Below are 20,372 nucleotides of genomic sequence, written 5' to 3' on the forward strand. Positions count from 1 at the left end.
ATAACCACTTCCACATAAATGGATGGAAAATCATTTTAATATCGCAATGCATTATCCAGTCGACCACGTCCTCGTGTCAACCATTTAAAATAATTGCATGAGGCCGAAATATTTTGGAAGCCATGAAATGAGTGGACAAATTTGATTACACCTAAGGCCAAAACACTATTTATTCTCTGTTTGTTTTCTATATTCCATTTCCTGTTCCTTTCCGTAACCTGCTTGTGTACAGTACCAATGTGAAGGCCATTTCCTTTGTTTTCAGGGAAAGTTAATTTGAAGGGAAACAAGTCAATGCCTTCAAATTACAGCTTGCAGCGCCTCATACCTCCCAATTTGAAGCTCTATAATTAGCATAAGTAATGACATTTAGAAGCTTTCATTGGTGTGGATAATGAGCAGATGGTCCTCCTCAGAGGAGAGCAGATTTGTTTCTGTTCCCAGAGCAGAGCTGGGGAAAATGGCACTAATTCTGCGTGCATGAGACACTGCTCTGAGACCAGCCTCCACTAACAGCTGCCAGCCTTGGCTTAAGACACGCCAATGACAAGTAATATCAAGCTTTGTCTGCACATCTTTCGTTCGATTGCTGAAATATCTGGGCTTCTGCAGAACTGGCTGCAAGTTTCTTGGAGGAGGAAAATCCTGCCAAATTGATTCAGTGGTGAAATTAAATCGCTCTAAGCTCTCGGATGGAATGTTCCGCCAGCTTGCGGTGGTGAGGATGGATCCATCCGTGTGTGTGTTTGTGCGTCTGTCGATGTGTACGTACACACTGCTGTCGGTCAGGGAGAGAGTGTCTGCATCGCTGGACATGCTCTGCTGCTCGCTGTCATTGGCACTGGTGGCGGGAGCCAGTGCGTAGCCGGTGTTCACGTAGTAGGGGTTGATGGGCTCCCTCCATGACGTGTGTCTGTTGATGAGAAATGGGACAGAGGAGATTCCTGTTAGACACGTGATCAGGAAGACAATACAGGTCATCTCAGTGAAACAACGCATTATATTCATGCATTTCTAATAATGACAAATAAGGGATGCTCAGCTGATTGCAATCAGTGGATAATCCTTTTGTATGACTTGACTGTCTGTCAAATTCACCAGATTACATTTGTGACCCTGGAGCACAAAACCGGTCATAAGTAGCACAGGTATATTTGTAACAACAGCCAACAATACACTGTATGGGTCAAAATTATATATTTTTCTTTTATGCCAAAAATCATTAGGATATGAAGTTAAGATCATGTTCCATGAAGATATTTTGTAAATTTCGTACCGTATATATATATTAAAACTTAATAATATGCATTGTTAAGTAGTGTTGTCAAAAGACTTGGTGCTTCGGTACTCAGTTGGTACTAAAAAATGAAAACGTCACAGTACCAGGTTTTTTTAAAGTACCGGTGGTAGAGTACTGTCAACCCGGTTCTTGCTGCGCCATCCAAAAGGTGCTCAGATGAAATAAACAAACATTACCGTTATTAGCAGAGGTAATCGTTAGCATAAGCGCGGCTAACGCTAGCATAATGAGCATTAGAATTAAATTTCTTAACCATTTAATCCACCTATAACTTTTATTAGGGTTAAAAAAAAAAAAAAAAAAAAAAAACAGGAGGACATGGCATTTACTATTTTTACACACCAGAGGCTTTTAAACAAACACTCCACTTTTTTTAAAAATAGGCTCATTTTTAACTCCCCTAGAGTTAAACAGTTGAGTTTTACTGTTTTTGAATCCATTCAGCCGATCTCTGGGTCTGGCGGTAGCACTTTTAGCTTAGCATAGATCATTGAATCGGATTAGACCATTAACATCTCGCTCAAAAATGACCAAAGCAGTCAAAGCGGTCTAAACCGATTCAATGATCTATGCCAAGCTAAGCTAAAAGTGCTACCGCCAGACCCAGAGATCGGCTGAATGGATTCAAAAACAGTAAAACTCAACTGTTTAACTCTAGGGGAGTTGTAAAATTAGCCTAATTTTAAAAAAAGTGGAGTGTTCCTTTAAATTAATTGTGAATCTAAAATATGCGTGTTAGAGAATGTACAAATGGTTAACAGTGTTTATGTCATATCAGTCCGTCAGAAAAGCAGTTCTGGGCTTTTTTTAGCTAACTTAGTTGTTATTCTTAGGTGGATAACTAGCAGGTTTTAAAAGCCCTTTAAAATTAAATATGTAGCTTACACAGTTTGGATTTAATGAAAGTACAGTCAAATATTATCTCCTGTACAGACTTTACAATAATAACATTCATTAACATGACTTCATGTTATCATCAACTTGCAGTGAGTGAACAATATATTTTTACAACATTAATGTTTGTGAATATTATTTAATACAAACACTTGATCATTCATGTTTGGTCATTGTGCATTAAATTATTTTAACAGATTGAACTTTTGATTTTATGTAAATAATTGCTATATAACTTTTGTTTATTGATGGTCATGTTATCTAACAAATGGAATCTTATTGTAAAGTGTTTTTAATGCTACAGTTTCCATCTAATTGATATACACTTGTCTTAAAATATATGTAATCTTATCCAAATGTATTGTAAAAGCTGAGGCTTGTTATTTACTGAAATGTTATATTTTAGCTGGAGTCAATGATCTAATGTTGCATTTGGTCAGACTCAGCCCATTGCTTTACTTAAGTATAGTATATTTTCCTTTTACAGATAAAGGCTGAGGAAGATCATGAAACACCCCAGCAAACCCTAAAACAGATAACAGTTTACGGTTATTTTTTTCAGCGGCAGAAGAAATGACAAACTTTTGGGTGAAACTCGTTTCCTTTTTTTTTTTCCTCATACTTTTATTACTTGTGGAAAATTTGAAAATTTTAAATAAGCATAAAGAATGGCATTGATTTTTGTACAGTTTATGTTTGTTTAACTTTATTAATAAAAATAATGTTTTTTTTTTAAAAATTAGCATGTTTTTGTGTTTTGCTTTGGTACTGAAATTGGTACAGAGAACCGTGGATTTTGACTGGTACCAAATGCAGAAATTTTGGTACCGTAACAACACTATTGCTATGAGCTTCATTTGGACAACTTTAAAAGTGATTTTCTCAGTATTTAGATTTTTTTGCACCCTCAGATTCCAGATTTTCAAATAGTTAACAAATATTGTCAGATCCTAACAAACCATACATCAAAGGAAAGATTAGTTATTCAGCTTTCAGATGTATAAATCTCAATTTAAAAAAAAGTTATGAACTGGTTTTGTGGTCCAGGGTCACATTTCAGTAATGCGATAGACAGCAGTCTACTTTAAGACTTCAGCACCACTTTAAAACCGTATGGGAAACAATTAACAGAGAAACTAATATTACCAACCTCAACAAAACGAAAAGACAGGGAACGTAATTATACATAATTCAATAAACACTATTTAAAAAAAAAGCTAAATATTTAAATAAAAGGAATGAATGATTAAATAAGAATGAGGAATACACAACCGTCAACCATGAAGAGTAATGAATAAATACAAAAACTCACATTAAGTTTCATTACACCAATGAGTTAAAAACTATCAAATTTAATTATTTCCTCATAGGACTGTCTGCTAATATGGATATTTTATGCCTACATGTTCTTTCCAGGCCTATTAAAAACATTTAAAAATTAATGTTTTGTGCTTGATTTATTTTGTATAAATGACACCAAAGCTGTTATCTAGATTGTCATACTGTTGGTTGATTGATAATTATGCTAAAAGTGACTGTGAGAGATTACAAATAACCAGTTATGACAGATCCTGATTAAAAAACAAAACAAAACAAATAAGGATTGGCATCCGACTATTGAGATAACACAAAAACGTATCACTGTTCAAATCTGATTGGAGCATCACTACATCATATAATTATAATTACATACAAAAATGTAACAAGTCATAAAGATATCGCTACGCCCTACCGGTCTTATTGAAGATAAAATCTTTTTAAAAAGGACCTGCCCTTCTATTATTGACAGCACACAACTAATCAAGTGCTTCATCACATAATTGACCTTAAACATTTTCAAAATGTGCTTTCAGCTGTGTGGAGGCAAAACCCAGACAATCAAATTCTCAGAAAAACTAATTATCTTGCAATTAGTTAATGCCGACAAAGAACAAAAACATTCCATACAGCTGAGGACACCATCTTGTCATGCGAAAACTGCAACAAGATAAGTGTTTCACTGCTTAAGAGCTCTTAAAATAGAATTGGGTTAATGCTTGTTCTCCAAGCCAGCATTCTATTGGAACTGTGCAAAATGTTACCCTAATGGCTTATTCTCTGACTAGTGATTAATGGAAATACTGAAAATTGAGATGCAAGTTTACGGTCACATACGACTCTTGCACTATATTCCAAATCTTATTCCCCTTCATTTTTTTACATTTATTTTGGCAGATGCTTTTATCCAAAGTGACTTACATTACATTGAAGGTGCACATTTTATCATGTTTGTGCATTCCCTGGGAATCAAGCATGGGACTGTGGAGTTGTTAGCACCATGCTCTACTGTGCGAGCTACAAGACATGCGAATCGCTAGAAGACGTAAATGTAAATCGATTTTTCCCCTCACCACTACATTTTAGTACATTTATTTTTCACTAGGGTATAGCCAAGATTTTAAAAATAGGCTTTAAAAGGCCTATTATTTCATGTTAAATACTATTTAGCATTCTGTGAATGTGTCAAATGTAAAAACATTGTCACACCTTTGCATGAGTTTCTTTATCTTTTCATAAAATAAAATGCTACTGTATTTAACTTTTCCTTTCTATCGACTTATGATTCTCAAAGAAAATGCGCCGATGTTTGCTATAACGAACAATTTTCATGCATCTGATTGACAGAAAACCTTGTGCTCTTATTTCAAGTTTTTGTTAATGCTATGGTTATTTTAACAGTTTCCTTCATATATTCAGTTTAATGGCATTAAGTTCAAATGAATGAGCCATTTATCATTCAGTGTGCGTATGCTTTTAGACACATTGTTTTGGCTCCGTCCATGCAATAACTGCTCAGGCAATGTCAATCAATGGTATGACCGAGAGCCACTGAAAAACTACAGAAAAGTAAAACTACTTGACTCCAGCCATACTGGCCATGAGCACTAAGGAGAGCTCACACATTGGCTGGTTAAAAAATGTGTCAGTGAGAGCTACGGATGGAGCGCGAATGCAATCCTGTGGCAGGCGGTTAACAGTGGAGTAGGGCTGTGCAATTAATCGAAATACACTTTCGATTTCCATCTCCAACGATTATGAAAATACAATAATCGACATAAAATGATTATTGAGCACCATTCCGCCCCCTTTCTAGTGGTGCGCTTTCGCTCCTGAACAAAAGCCCAATTTCACGTGCGAATCAGTAAAATCATGTAATGTGACTTACGCAAAATGGGATGTGCTTAATTTAAGTTGATTAGATGTATTCATGTTTTTAAAAGTGCGAAAAAGAACTTGTTCTGTTCCTCGGAAGGATTACGGTGTATGCGCTCAGAGACGGAACAGAACACGGACATAAGAGTCATCTTTTACAGTTTTATTACTGACCATTTATGAATATTTAATCTAACAACGTTTACTTAATTTATACTTCATTTCACGTGGCACTGTTTCAGACACTGTTTTTCAAAAAAACCGTTCAAAAGTACAGTCCTTTTTGCTGTGGTATTGAAAATGTCATCAAGAATACAAATGTCTACTTCCCTACACCATTTTAATATCTGCGTCCTTCAGACTGAATTTACCCAGCTAACATACATCATGCCAACTGAGGAATGTAACAGAATCCAGGATGGCCAATATGGGCATGACACAGAGATGATGAAAACAAGAGCAATGCAAAAAAGCAGTCAACCTTGCTATACAGATTCCTTCCTGGAAGAACAGGTTAGACACAAATTGAAATGCTTCTACGGTTATTCGTTACTGCATGCATGTAATTTTAGAGTGACTACAAACGGAGCAGGAAGTGTTTTGAAGTATGATTTCAAAATATGGTATTCTCACTCTGTTTATACAAGGCTTGTTTATTGTCTGGCACTTGGGAACAGCTAGGCACTGCTTGAACCTCTCACAAACCGAGACAGAAACATCTCTTTATGACCAGCCTAAGCAGAGGGACAGAAAGAAACAGACAGAGGCAGATAGGAGGAGAAAAATAGAGAATACGAGAGAGGAGGGGGGAGAAAAGAGAGAGAGAGCGCGAGCGAGAGTGAGAGACCGAGGCTCTCTGCAGTCTCCAGTGATTATCCCTCGCTCTCGACACAGCCACGGTCTTCTAATGATTCAAGCATCAGCCATGTCAATATTCACCATGTAAGAGATACCCAGAAGCCTTCCGAGACGATCCCAAGCCTTCAGCAGCTCTCTCCACATGCCCAGCAATCCCCATTCCATTTGATTCTTCACAAAACAAAGGCTCCAAAGCAGGCAGGGGGCATTTGGACTCTCTGAATCATTACTGCAATTCAAAACGAATTGATCGAATTGATCTTCCCCCCATAACATACACATGCCAACATCCAACTGAGCTAACACATTAATTACTGTGACACCTGTAAAAGAAAAAATGAAAGCAAGCCCTCGCTAGAGTAAGAAATAAAAAGCACAGGCACGTTAGGACTTGACTGGCTCCCCTTGCAGCCCATTACCACTTAAAAATCCTTGCATCCAAAGCAACTCCACTGGGAGAAAAGCACGATGCGCATTTGAAAGGAGCCATTACCTAGATACAGGTTATATTGCTGTGCCCGAGATTTATGCACCTCCCCACATTCAGAATAATTATGGGCGCTTTGTCATCCCATTTTACATGTGATCACAGCTGACTCCAGACTCCAACAGATTAAACCCTCAAAGGCAGCTCTGCACTCAAGAGCCCAGGTAAAAGAGATTCAGATTACACTTTACCTCTAACAGAGCCACGCATCTCGCAAATCAAAGAGAAATCACTGACCGGCTGGCGAACGACTATCATATCATGCCTTATTTCATCATTCTGTCATGCTCGCATAAAAACATCAACACAGTGTGGAGAGATCTTGACATTCCACTTTATCATTTTATCAACCTCAACACATAAATTAACTAGAACTTTAGCTATGATGGCCATATTAATCCTAATAAGAGAATCACAATTAGATTTACTATTAGGATTGCACCGATACTAAAATTCTGAACAACACTAATAAGCCAGTAATCATTTTCTTATACAGTTCAAAAGACTTGGGTCTAGGGCTGGGTATCGTTCAAAAATGTTCGATATCGATACCTTGAGTTCGATACCGGTTCCTGAACGATACTTTTTTCGATACCAATTTTATGAAATCAATTTTAACAAGATTACATTATCTCAAAAAACTTTGGTTTTATTTTTTTCAGCTTGTGGACATGTATACAGACTCAAAGACTCATCTCCTGAGCCACTGCACAAAGGAACAAAATATAGCCAACACAATAAATCAGTACAAAACAGTTTTCAGTTTACACTAGTGCGTGCTCGTTTTAAAACGCATAGCTCAGACAGAATCATCATTTCTATTCATTTATTCTAGGTTGTTAAAGACTTCAAGAAATTTAAAATCTTTATCCACTTTCATAAGTGGATGTTTTATTTTCTTTCACAATATGTTTTATTGTTATTAAATTCTGTATTGTAGTATGTATGTCTAATTATTTGAATGCATAAAAACTACTTAGTTTATTCAAATTTATTCTTAAAACAGCCTAATGAAATGTTTTCTTTTTCCTCAGAAATTCTGTGTTCTTTATATGGTTTTCAAATGAAGGCATAAAACATTCATTTAATTTTTCTTTTAAATTATTGAAAATAAAACTTTATTTTGGCAAACAAAATTTTACTATTAAAATTAAAACATGGAAGAAATGTTGTGTGATCATTAATTAAAAAATAAGAGTTTTAATCATTTTAATAGTAGCCAAGTAGTAGCAGTATGTACTGTCTGCTGAACAATATTAATTTATTTCTGCCGCAGTGTCGACTAAACCGAACTTCCAAGTTAAACCGAACTTTTATTTTGACGGGTTTCCGGGAATACCTTTACAGTTCTGTGTGTATATGATATGACGCAAGTTTTACTCAAATCAAACGGTAAAATGCTCATGAAGTGACTCTCAGAGCAGTTTTAGAGCTGTTGTTCATGTGTTTGTGTCCTCATTTAGTGAGACAGCAGACGCTGAAATGTCACGCGAGCTTCAGTCTGTGTCAAGTAAGCGAAACTGCGCAATATAGAGAGCAGACTGCTCCGTGCGCTTTCGAAATGCTCTCGCAGAGGTCAAACACTGATCAATCAGCGCCGCGCCGCTTCTAGTCAAACACACCTAGTGCTGCAGGATTATTGGCTCACTGACGTTAATGAGATTAACCCCTTAGGTATCCAAATTTGGTACCGAACGACAAGACGTTTTTCGATACTCGGTGGTATCGAGGCAATTCGGTCGGTGCCTAAAAAGTATCGAACTCGATACCCAGCCCTACTTGGGTCGACAAGATTTTTTCCCCAAAGAAATTAATACTTTAAGCAAGGATGTGTTACATTGATCAAAAGTGAGTCAAGACATTTATAACATTATAAAAGACTTATATTTCAAATAAGTGCTGTTCTTTTGATCTTTCTATTCATCACATAATCCTGAAAATCAGTTCCTGCTAAAATGTTAAGCTCTTTTCAACATAAGAAATGTTTCTTGAGCACTAAATGAATATTACAATTATTTTTTTGAAGGATCATGTGACACTGAAGACTGGAGTAATGATGCTGATAATTCAGCTTTGCCATCACAGGAATAAATTACATATTACCAGGGGTAGACAATAAGGGAAATTTGCCACTGTCTTTTGAAGTTCACTGGCCCAGGTCAACGCGTCGGGTATTGATCCCAATAATCACGAAAAAGAACAGTTTGCTTGAACAACATGAATAACATTTATTTTTTTTAAGGTAGGTTTAGTGCTAAGTGCAGCAAAACTGTGCAAAAACATGAAACAAGTGCAAATAAACCTATTGCATAGGATTCATTCTCCGTAGTCACACAGCAATTCATTATATTATGTTCATACCATAGGTTTCATACACGTTAACTTTTCTCTAACTTACTTGTCTGCATATGTGGGCATTGATCTGCAGAGCTCACAGTAAACCTCTTTTTTTTCTTGATCGTAGCCCAGCTAGGGGTGGGCGATATGGGAAAAATATCATATCACGGTTTTTTTTTTGAAATATCACGATTCACGATTTTATCACGATTCTTTGTCATGTTGGTTTTACAAGTTGTCTGAGCATTACAGCCAAACTAGAAAGACAAAGCCTTTCAAGGTAACAAAAAACAAAAAAAAAGACATGGCAGATATTTAGGCCAAAGTGGGCGAAGATAAAAATCTTTGTCATCATTCTATCTTTCTTATTAAAAAATAAGAACAAAGATACACATTACAAATACACATAATATACAAATAAAACAAACAGTGCTTTATTTTCAGGTACAATAGGTGTATTTAGCAGAGCATTCAATGAAATTGAATGAACAAATATAAAAATAAAACACTAGATATTAAAGATTTTCAGTCAAGAATAGTGAGTGATTTTTCTCTTTGCGTTTTGTTGTTTTGTTAACATTAAATTAATAGTTCCCCCAAAAACTAAATAGTCATCTGTCTGTCAATTCTGTCATAATGTTTTATTTTTATACCATCATTTACTCAAGAGTTGTTTTAAACCTGAATGAGTTTCTTTCTTCTGCTGAACATAAATCCTATTTTGAAGGTGGAAAACCAAACAGTTGCTGGTCCTCAGTGACTTCCATAGGATTTTTCTTTCCTGCTATCAAAGTCAATGTGGACCAGCAACTGTTTGGTTACCCTCATTCTTCAAAATATCTTATTTTGGGTTCAGCACAAGTAATTAATAGTGGTTTGGGACAACATGTGAGTGAGTAAATAATGACAGAAATTAAATTTTAGGATGAACTATCCCTTTAATGACAGTCGACAGCATGTTTAGTACTGTCCCTTTAAGAGCTGCACGCATCTAATATACAGTACAGGCACGCATCCGTTTCTCTCTTAACTATTTACTTTCATTTTAAAGATAACCAACTGAGTCTGTATGTAAACCTTGTGTGTTTTGACAGTATTAGCGCAAAAAATAAGTTAGTTGAGTAATCAGGCGCTGTTAGACAGGCTTTTTAGTGCGCGTGCTTCAGGTGTATCCGCTCAGAAAAAGCGCACATCAGACCAGCGCGCGAATGAAACATTTAACCAGCAAGGCTTGTGTGCAAATAATCTACTTTTGCGATCGCGAATAAGTGCAGTGTCCTGTCAGAGTAACTCTACTGCTGTATGTCGTGTTGTACAGTATATAGAGACGGAGGCACCAGAACTGTATTTGACATTATGTGCGCTGTAGCACGATACTACCATATTTCTTCAAAAGCAGATCGTGGAGACATTTTTATCGTCCACGATCAAAAATCATCATATCGCACACCCAATTCCCAGCCAATTCCAGCGGTCTCGCCACTGGAGCCGAAACTTTCTCTGCCTTTTCTTTTCGTATTCCCTTTCGCTTTCCCTCAATTCCTCTGGTGATTTTCTCTTCCTTGCCTTCTCTTTTTTACCCGGTGTTTGGCCGGGTGATGGGGGTTTCAGAAACATGTAGCCTAGCTTAATAGTAGCTATAGGTAGGTGCTGAGCAGCAGTGTGCAGTTTGCGCGCGTAACCGCGGGAGCGAGCAAGGCGGTGCAGACGGAGCGCATAAACCCGCTGCATCTGTAAGGCTGTCGGGATCACGTAACGTGTTAGCGGTGGTTACCAAGACGATTTAACAGAAATCAAAACACAGAACCACAGGTAATTAATGTGAAATTAGACTTTTTTTTTAATCGAGGCATTATTTTTACTGGCCCCACCGGGCTAGTGGTTGGAGCGATCTGGAGGCCCTGACGGTTTTAAAAGTACGTCCGGGCCACCGGGCCATTTATATTGTCGACCCCAGCATATTACCATATATTAACACAGAAAACAGTTGTTTTAAATTGTAATATTTTGAAAATATTTTTTATTTAAAAAATGCAAGCCTTGGTGAGCATAAGATACTTCTGTAACAGGGTCTCTTAACTAGTTGCTTATTAGCATGCATATTACTAGAATATTAGTCATTTATTAGTAGTAATTAAGCACATATTAATGCCTTATTCTGCATGACATTATTCTACATCCCTAATCCCACCCAACACCTAAACTTAACAACTACCTTACTATTAATAAACACCAAATTAGGAATTTGAGGGAAAAGTCATAGTTAATAGTGAATACGTGTTCCCTATTCTAAAGTGTTACTGATACTTCTCTAAAAAACTTATGAAAAAAAGTAACTTACAAAAACCTTACAGACCCCAAGCCATTGAATGGAAGAGTAAGACTGAGAGCAAAACACGGGTGACATTACAATTCTATATTATTTTAAAAGCTAGAGGTGATCTTAAAACATACAGTATAAAAATTTGAGATCTGAGTATTGGATTTCCTTATGAGTATTAGAGTTTAACAGTGTTTGTTAAGATTACTTTGTCACCGCAAAAGTCATCTAAATGTAAAAAAAAAAAGAAAATGGGTGGGGGGGGGTGAATAAGCATGTACAATTAAATACCAAATAGAGGCCAAGACACATTTCAGGTTAATATGCCAACCAATCAAAATAAATAAATAAATAAACACACATACACACACACACATATACATATATATATACACACACACACACACATACATGAAGTGTTTGTTTGCAAAAACAGATAACTCGGTTTTTTTTTAATTTTCAAAAAACATGTTATTATGTTATGTTTTTATTGTGTTAGTTGTTTTTTTAGTTATTTTTTAACCAAGTCAAAATAACCCATCTGCAGTTTCATTGAGATTAATTGGGAATGCACAATGAAAAAACATTATTTCTGAGAATTGTTCAAAACCGAGTTATCTGTTTTTGCAAATTAACTCTTCTCACACACACACACACACATATGCGCTGATAACGAATAAGGCACATACATATGTGAATACCTACTTCAGTGCAAGAGATCAAAAGCATAAGCACAGAGGAAAAAAAATAAATAAATTCCTCTTTCGCATTAGATTTATATTTTGACCACCACTCTTGGTAAAGCCTAGGATTTAGTTCTAGGCTTAACGATACACATTATAGACAGTCGCTGTGGCTTTATTACCAAACTAACTGGCAGTACATTTCCATACTGAGAAACTGAATAGCATTCTGAATTCCCTCACTTCCTTTTTTCTGCCAACAAATCAAAGACATATGACTCCTGCAAAATTTACATGCATGAAACCCTACAGCATTTACCTAAAAGGCTATTTAAAAAATAAACGTGATGTCTTTCTGTAATTCCAGCCAAATACTTAATGTAGGCCTAATGAAAAAATCATTTGAACAGCCTTACAAATGCATTGCTCCCACTAATTAAAAACACATCAGGTCCAGAGGCAATGGAACATACATTGAGCTGGGTGGAGAGTTGAGGGCGTTTCTGCGGTTTAACAATATCAATCTGTCAGAGTCTTTCGTTTTGTCATGTTAAAGCTTGTTAAAAGAGGTACCCTTTAACAACGTTCACAAATTAAAATGCTACGCAAAGCCCTCCGCATGCTAAACAAACTGTCAGGAGAAGATGCGAGTCAAAAGGAGGAAAGGAAAAAGATGCTGCAAAACAATCTCAAAGAGAGATGCATTTCCTTTCAGAACACTCCTGGGGGGGATGTTTCTCATCTTTATACCTCACCTGAACATCTAAAGCACTGAGGTTTTGGACAGAACAGGGTTACTGCACCATCAACAGATGTCAAGGTTTGTCTCAGATAGTTGAGAGAAAACTGGGTCAACTTCTAGGGGTAGTGAACACAGTGCAGTTGAGCACATCAGAGCAGCGGAGCACAATGTATGCTTGAGCATTTTACAGAGGCTAAATCAGGCTGTGTAAATCCTCCTCCTGCTCCTCCATGCCCGCTTAGAATTTAAGCTTTAGCACCGAGAGAGGAAAAACATGTTGTACTAATACAGAAATTCGCATTAAGAAAACGATAGCTCAGATTCTGATTGGACGACCTGCATTCACAGTTGCTGTCTCAGAGCTATAAACGGTAAACAGATTAAGTGTTTATTTTATGTGATTGACAAACTATTGATATTGCCATTTACAGCATCTTGTTTTAGCCAATGTTTTATAAAAGTAATAGTCTGTTCAAAGTAAACACATTTACATCAGTGCTTCTCAACCAGGGGGCCTCAACAAACATCTAAGAGGACTGCATGACTTACAATTAGGGCTGGGTATCGAGTTCGATACTTTTTAGGCACGGACCGAATTGCCTCGATACCACCGAGTATCGAAAAACGTCTTGTCGTTCGGTACCAAATTTCAATACCTAAGGGGTTAATCTCATCACGTCAGTGAGCCAATAATCCTGCAGCACTAGGTGTGTTTGACTAGAAGCGGCGTGGCGCTGATTGATCAGTGTTTGACCTCCGCAAAAGCGTTTCGAAAGCGCACGGAGCAGTCCGCTCTTTAAATCGCGCTGTTTGTTTATTATACACAGACTGAAGCGCGCGGTCATTTCAGCGTCTGCCGCCTCACTAAATGAGGACATAAACACATGAACAACATCTCCAGAACTGCTCTGAAAGTCACTTCATGAGCATTTTACCGTTTGATTCGAGTAAAACTAGCGTCTTATCATATACACACAAAACCGTAAAGGTATTCCAGACAACCCGTCAAAATAAAAGTTTGGTTTAACTTGGAAGACTGCTGCAGAAATATATTAATATTGTTCAGCAGACAGCACTGCTAATACTAGGCTACTATTAAAATTAAAACTTTTTTTTTTTTTATGATGATCACATAATAGTAACCCCCCTTTGTTTGCCAAAATAAATAAACTTTGATTTTCAATAATTTAAAGAGAAATTAAATTAATGTTTTATGTCTTCATTTGAAAACCAGATACAGAACACAGAATTTCTGAGGAAAAATAAAACATTTCATTAGGCTATTTTAAGAATACATTTAAATAAACTAAGTTGTTTTAATGCATTCAAATAATTAGACATACTACACCAGAATTTAATAACAATAAAATATATGGTGAAAGAAAATAAAACACCCACTTATGAAAGTGGATGAAGATTTAAAATTTCTTGAAGTGTTTAAAACCTAGAAATGATGATTCTGTCTGAGCTAGTGGCTCAGGAGATGAGGCTTTGAGTCTGTATAAATATCAACAAGCTAAAAAAAATAATTTTTTGAGATAATGTAATCTTATGATTATGATTAACTGATTTCATAAAACTGGTATCGAAAAAAGTATCGTTCAGGAACCGGTATCGAACTCAAGGTATCGGTATCGAAAATTTTTGAATGATACCCAGCCCTACTTACAATTATTTAAAATAGGAAAAAACAACCTTAATTCATGTCAAGATTTTTCTTCAAATGAGAAACCAAAGGTCTCATGGTCTTAAAAAAGGGTGATTTTTTTGAAAAGTAATATATGTTAACAAAAATCTTCATGGAATTTTTTAGGAAATGTGCATTTTTACTTATGCCAAGCTCTAAAACATTTTTAGCAGGTAGAATTGAGAGTATGAATTTTTATTTTTTTTTTGGTTTTATTATTAAAAAATATCACAGGACCTTCAAATATTGTTGTGAATGACGAGGGCCCTGAAGTCAAAAAGGCTGAGAGCCACTAATTTACACGTACATTAAAAGTTCACTCAGACTAAAAAAAAAAAACACCAAACCAATCCAGTTTTTCTAAGGCATGGTTCCTGCGTCACTTACTTTCTTCTACAGATCACAAAACAAGATTTAGTTTAACCAATTTAGTTACCATTGGCTTCCACTGTATGGACAAGAACACTGAAACATTTCTCAAAATATCTTCTTTTGTGTTCCACAGAAGAAAGCCAGATTTGGAACAATATGAGGGTGGCTAAAGGATTTATATGTAGACTATTAATTTAGACTAACAAAGACAGAAAATTTGACAGACGTGGCAACACTGCATTTAACCTTTCACATATTCAATTATAAATTGCGTAATGTATATGCGAGACAAATAAAGCTTGCAGCTTCACTGCACAAAAAGCTGCTGTAGCTTGAATATAACAGTGCATGTAAAATTAAAAAGTGGCTTTACCATGGTAAAAGCGTATGAACGCCTCATACCTGGAGTGGCTTATTGCTTTGATATGTCATTGTGAAAGCACCTGTCGATATTTGCTTTTATATCTAGGATGGAAAGCTTTGTAATCTTCAGCAGAGGCTGTTCAAAGGCCCACATGCACCGCTTTCTATTCCAGCAGGACAAGGATTAAAGCATTTAGCAGTCACATCTCTAAATCCCATTTTGCTCATATGGAGGGACTCGAGGCTCTGATGCATCAAGTGACTTGCTGTAAATTTCACAGCACAGCTTAAAAACCACATCTCTCCAGATTAAACTATGTCAGTGAGATGCACGATACGAACAAGAAAGACACGTGCGCTAAAAGAGCACAATAGGCCATCACAACCGGTGGCCAGGAATGCCTCGGGAAAGGCTGAGCACAAAAAAATAATTACAAAACACAACACCTGAAGCATACATTCCAATACGTTCGCTCGGCATGCAAACCATGGGTGGTATGAGAGATAGAGATCTGAACAAATTCAGATACAAACCAAATCTATACACAGCTGTGGGCTTCAAAGTGCATTAGATCAGATATGTAAAACGTCCCTGAGCGCATCTGTTCAATCTATACCGCAAAACTTTTTTGGAGTGTGCGCATTCATTCTCTCTCACAAAATATTCAATGCAGTTTCTTCCTTTGTGCACAGTCTAAAGAGAATCCATGTTGTGGTTCTCCTGAAGAAACCTTTATTCTGCTGCAAAGCCTGCCATTCAAGAGACACCTGCATGGAGAACACAAAGAGTACCCACTTGCACCAACTCGCAGTAGGTAAAGACAGCGCTGCGACCCACTATCTGTCTTGCTACCTCAGTCGCAGCTACTTAGAGGTTTCTGCCTATACTGCATTCCTCTCATCTCCTGTGGAAGGCTGTGCTTAACTCAGATTCCCTTTTTATCTTTTTCTTCTGCACCGCGAGGGGGGAAGGGGGATGGAAGAAGGGAGAGAAGCTTTTCAAAGCTGCAGGGATTTACCTGTACTCACGGTTGTCCTGATATCTCTTACTGCTGGCCACCCGCTGAGGCACAGTTTCCATGAGCAGCTTCTGGGTCAGCCTGTTGCTGGGAGTGGGGTCTCTTTCGTGGTTCTGCTCCTGTTCCTGGTCACATCGCCACTCCTCGTCTTCATTCAGAGTTGGCAGGTAGCCCGGCAGGGCTTTGCCGTTGCCTGACATCGAGCTCTGGTCGTTGAAGAGTTTGGGACTCTCTCCGCCCGTCCTGGTGTATTCCAAGTATATGTCGGACTTTAAAAACAAAGGGTAGGTGTTTTCTTCCATCATAGTCTGAATTTCGGTTTGGGCCTGGTCGAACATGGCGGGATCGATGTGAAGCTTCATCACGCAGTCCTTGATGAAGCTCTTGGTGGCCGGTTTGATCTGCCTGGACACAATTCCGTTGTTATCCAAGATGTACTTTTTGTAAATGGCTTTGGCGAGCTTCAGCATCTTCTCGTTGCCTTCGTTCGCCTCCTGCTTGCGGAAGCCGCTGCAGGCGAACCAGAAGTCCAGCATGTCGGCGCACTCCTCCTGTTTGAGGAAAGTCCTGAACAAGTGGATGCCATCTTGGTCGTCTAGGAGCGAGTGCAAGGACTCCGCCCACTTCAGGTAGGGTGGCGTCGGGGAAGCACTACCCTCGGGCTCGTAGCCCAGGTCCAGGTCGGGTCTTCTGGGCGTAGCTATGGAGGTCTCGTTCTTGAGGCTCTCGCTCTTAGACGAGTAAAAGCTGTGGCCGTATTGCCGTCCATCGCTGGACACCAGATCGCCCTCCTCTCCGGGGACCGGGGGTCTGGGGGCATCCTCAGTGAAGCTGCCGCCCACATCTGGCAGATAACAGCCCGTCTCGTTTACGCTCATGCTCACAGTGTCCCTGCACCCTGTCCCAGTACAGCCCACAAGGCAGAAAGTTTATATCCAGACTTCTATTAATGCCACTGCAAAAGAATTCCTCCTAAAAGAGAAGAGAGAGAGAGGCATGGAAAAAAAACATTCAAAAACGCTCAACGTGATCAGCGTAAAAACTTTGTAATATAGTGCTGATATGTTCAAGAACCAAATACCTGCAAAGACTCCTACCTGAATGTGGGTGTAACTTCTCATATAAACAAACACAAATCTCCATAATAAGAGAATAGCATTAGAAAGAGGACAGCACAGCATGACCAATAACTCAAATTGATTTATATCTCAGTATACTGGATTTTACTATGACATACTGTAGCAGATGTATCAAGCAAAACAATCTTGTCAAAAGACATAAATTATGTATACTGCATATAGCATTAAAAAAGACAAGTAAAGGAGGTTTGTTTATTTGGTTACACTATTTTAAGGTTTCCTTGTTACGGTGAAGGCTAATTTAACATTCAAGTACCGAGTGATATTAATTCACTGCATGTACTTAGTATCTGGTTAGGATTAGGTTTGGTTTAGGGTTACTTTCATGTAATTATGCATAATATGTAAGGTGTATGTATGTAACAAGGACACCTTAAATTAAAGTGTTACTGTTTATTTTAAGGTGTTCTTGTTACAACAAACTATATTATTAATACAAAAACATGTATTTACTGCAGAGTTAGATGCTTACAACTACGCATAATTTACTGTTAGTAAATGTAACAAGTACACTGTAAAATAAGTGTTACCATATCAGAACTGAACATTTTCAACGTTAAAGAGATAGGCATCAATTACATTACAATAATGGCTCATTTAAAACCTATGCTGTCCAGGTTTAATTAAACACCGCAGTGCTAATCAAACTTCCAGTGGCCTCAGGCATCTATCTTACAGCAAAGATAGCAAAGAGCAGCAATCATGGCACAAACACTCTTGAACTCACCTGTGACACGCTTTACGACACCAACCATAAATCCAACACTTTGAAGTTCCGACCTTAAAACCTGCCAACTAGATTTCGTCTGATGTTCTTGATAAGCGAGCTAAGGAGGGAAAGAAACCTTGAGCTTTCCCAGTCAATAACTTTAACAGCGGCGCAAACTTCAATGGAGATGAGCTAGCAGGCTATTCCAGCACAAGACGCTGATTTATAGACATTTTACGCGCACTAACGCTGTTGTTTAAAACAAAACACCACAGGGGTTAACCCGAGGAGGCTACTAACTAGCTACAGAGCAAAACAAGCCGCGATAAGTTAGAAACATAAATAGAGCGAACATCAACCGCATCAAAGCACGCAGCGCGCGAGGAGAGGAAGTACGTTACGTGCAGCGCGAGACCTTCCCAAACAAGTGAGCAGAGACGGTCAAAAACACTTTCACCATCTTTGAGCGCCCTAGCCGACGTTTCTACCGAGCTTGTTCTACGGATCCGACTCAACTAGTGTGAGAACACGTTGTCACAGCCATCTTTAACCACTACAAACGCCAATATATCCGATCATCCCACTTATGCACGGGGAAAAAAGCGGCCATCTAAAAACGGCTCGCGCTCGCTGCGTTTTTCCTTCGCTGACGACATTACAACACCCCTTTCGCTGCCCTCGCGATTTCTGCTTTGAAGTGAGCCCCACATTCATCGCATTCATGTCTCGGCCTCAGCAGCGGATGGGGGAGGGGAAAGTAAGAAACAAACTCCACACACACACACACACACACACACACAGAGAGAGAGCGAGAGAGCCAGGCCCTTCCGCAGCACAGGGACTAGTGTGCAACTTTGCAACACTGATATTCGCACTCCAGCTCGCCGATAATACGCTTTACAAACGCGCACTCGACCTAGCAGAGGATTGGGACGCGAGCAGCGAAAAAGCGACGGTGCATTTCATCTCTCGGCTACCGCAAACCCCCATTACACCCAAAGCCAGGAGGAGGGAAAAAAGTGTGCCGTACTGTACCTGTGAGAACCTACTTTCCGTTTCCGAGCGCATCGGGAATAGCGTTGTATGCGGAGGGATGCGAATCGTGTCATCGATGCGGATCTCGGAGTTTAAAAATAACAAAGAAAACAGAAGCTTCTCCACCTCTCCATGGCTGTCTCTCACACTCCTGTGCCCGTGTGCGAGTGAGAGAGAGAGAGAGAGAGAGAGATGTGCAGCGCCGCGCATGGACAGAAATCACACTGCCGCCTGGAGAAGAAGAAAAAAAGATGAAGGCGAGGAAACCCTGGAGTGTGAAGAGCGCCTTCTTCGCGAATTCACTTACACACTTCACACTTGCACTCACTGCGCCGTGAAGGTGCGCTCAGACAATATTGAAGTGAGCAGCACATCGAGGAGAATACATAAAATGATATATATATAATATATATGATATATGTATATATAAAAAAACCACCTTTCCCTCTATCTTTCACTCAGCTTACTAGCTTGTACTTATTTGAACAATGACTGAGACTTGGTGTTACGAGCACTTCCTCTGTCTGATTGCCTCTTCAAGATTAATCGCTTTTTGTATTCCCCAATTGTAAGTCGCTTTGGATAAAAGCGTCTGCCAAATGACTAAATGTAAATGTAAATATATGCATGAGGAGATAAGCTAGCAGTCTTCTGGAAAATGATGTTTTGTTTTACATTGAGCAGGTCGCCCCCTCATGGATGCCGCCATGTTAACATCACATGACCTGGCGTGTCATACAGGGTCCGTGTACTTGGCAGCCAACAGATTTTCCTTTTGAAATTAGACAACCAAAATCGGGAATCGAGCGTTCACTCATTTTTTGATTTAATATTGAAAGTAGAAAAATTAGAAAACGGCTCCTTTTTCGTTTTTTCAATTTTTTCCAAGAAACGAAAAACAAGAATTCAGCTTAATTTTTCGTTTTTCGTTCAGGGGTAGAAAAAATGCATGCATAGATTGACTATTCGATTTCTACACGTGGGCGGGAATTAAATGTCCCTTTCTGCTGATTGGTCAGCCGAAGATCAAACCTTGCCGTCATCAGTTCTTCCGCAGTTTCGCGAGGCAGAATAATAGTCCTCCACTGCTACAGGTGTACGAATTCTTGGTGCGTTTATTGCAACTACATTTAATATTTTTCTCATGAAACAACCAGATTAATTAATAGCTTGACACAACTCGTACCGGCGCAGAGTTTAGACAGCGCTTTCTTCTGTGTAGAACAGCAGTTCTC

General features: G+C 38.4%; 1 protein-coding gene across 5 annotated transcripts in view; it reads right to left on the minus strand.

Annotated features, from left to right (window-relative positions):
* Positions 1–19,317, minus strand: part of LOC306858023 (axin-1-like) — a 40,710-nt gene extending 21,393 nt beyond the window's left edge. For 2 of the 5 annotated variants that reach the window (XM_079398370.1, XM_079398367.1), the window contains exons 1-3: positions 19,138–19,317; positions 16,255–17,226; positions 773–913 (exon numbers count right to left, since the gene is read on the minus strand). In XM_079398370.1, the coding sequence (XP_079254496.1) occupies positions 773–913; positions 16,255–17,132 (1,019 nt within the window). In that variant the 5' untranslated portion in view covers positions 17,133–17,226; positions 19,138–19,317. Of the gene's footprint in view, positions 1–772; positions 914–16,254; positions 17,227–18,120; positions 18,876–19,137 lie in introns of those variants that run through there. The other 3 variants (XM_079398371.1, XM_079398369.1, XM_079398368.1) reach the window with 2 other exon arrangements.
* Between the last annotated feature and the right edge of the window lie 1,055 nt (positions 19,318–20,372).

The sequence above is a fragment of the Barbus barbus genome (genome assembly GCF_936440315.1).
Source record: "Barbus barbus genome assembly, chromosome: 3".
NCBI lineage: Eukaryota > Metazoa > Chordata > Actinopteri > Cypriniformes > Cyprinidae > Barbus > Barbus barbus.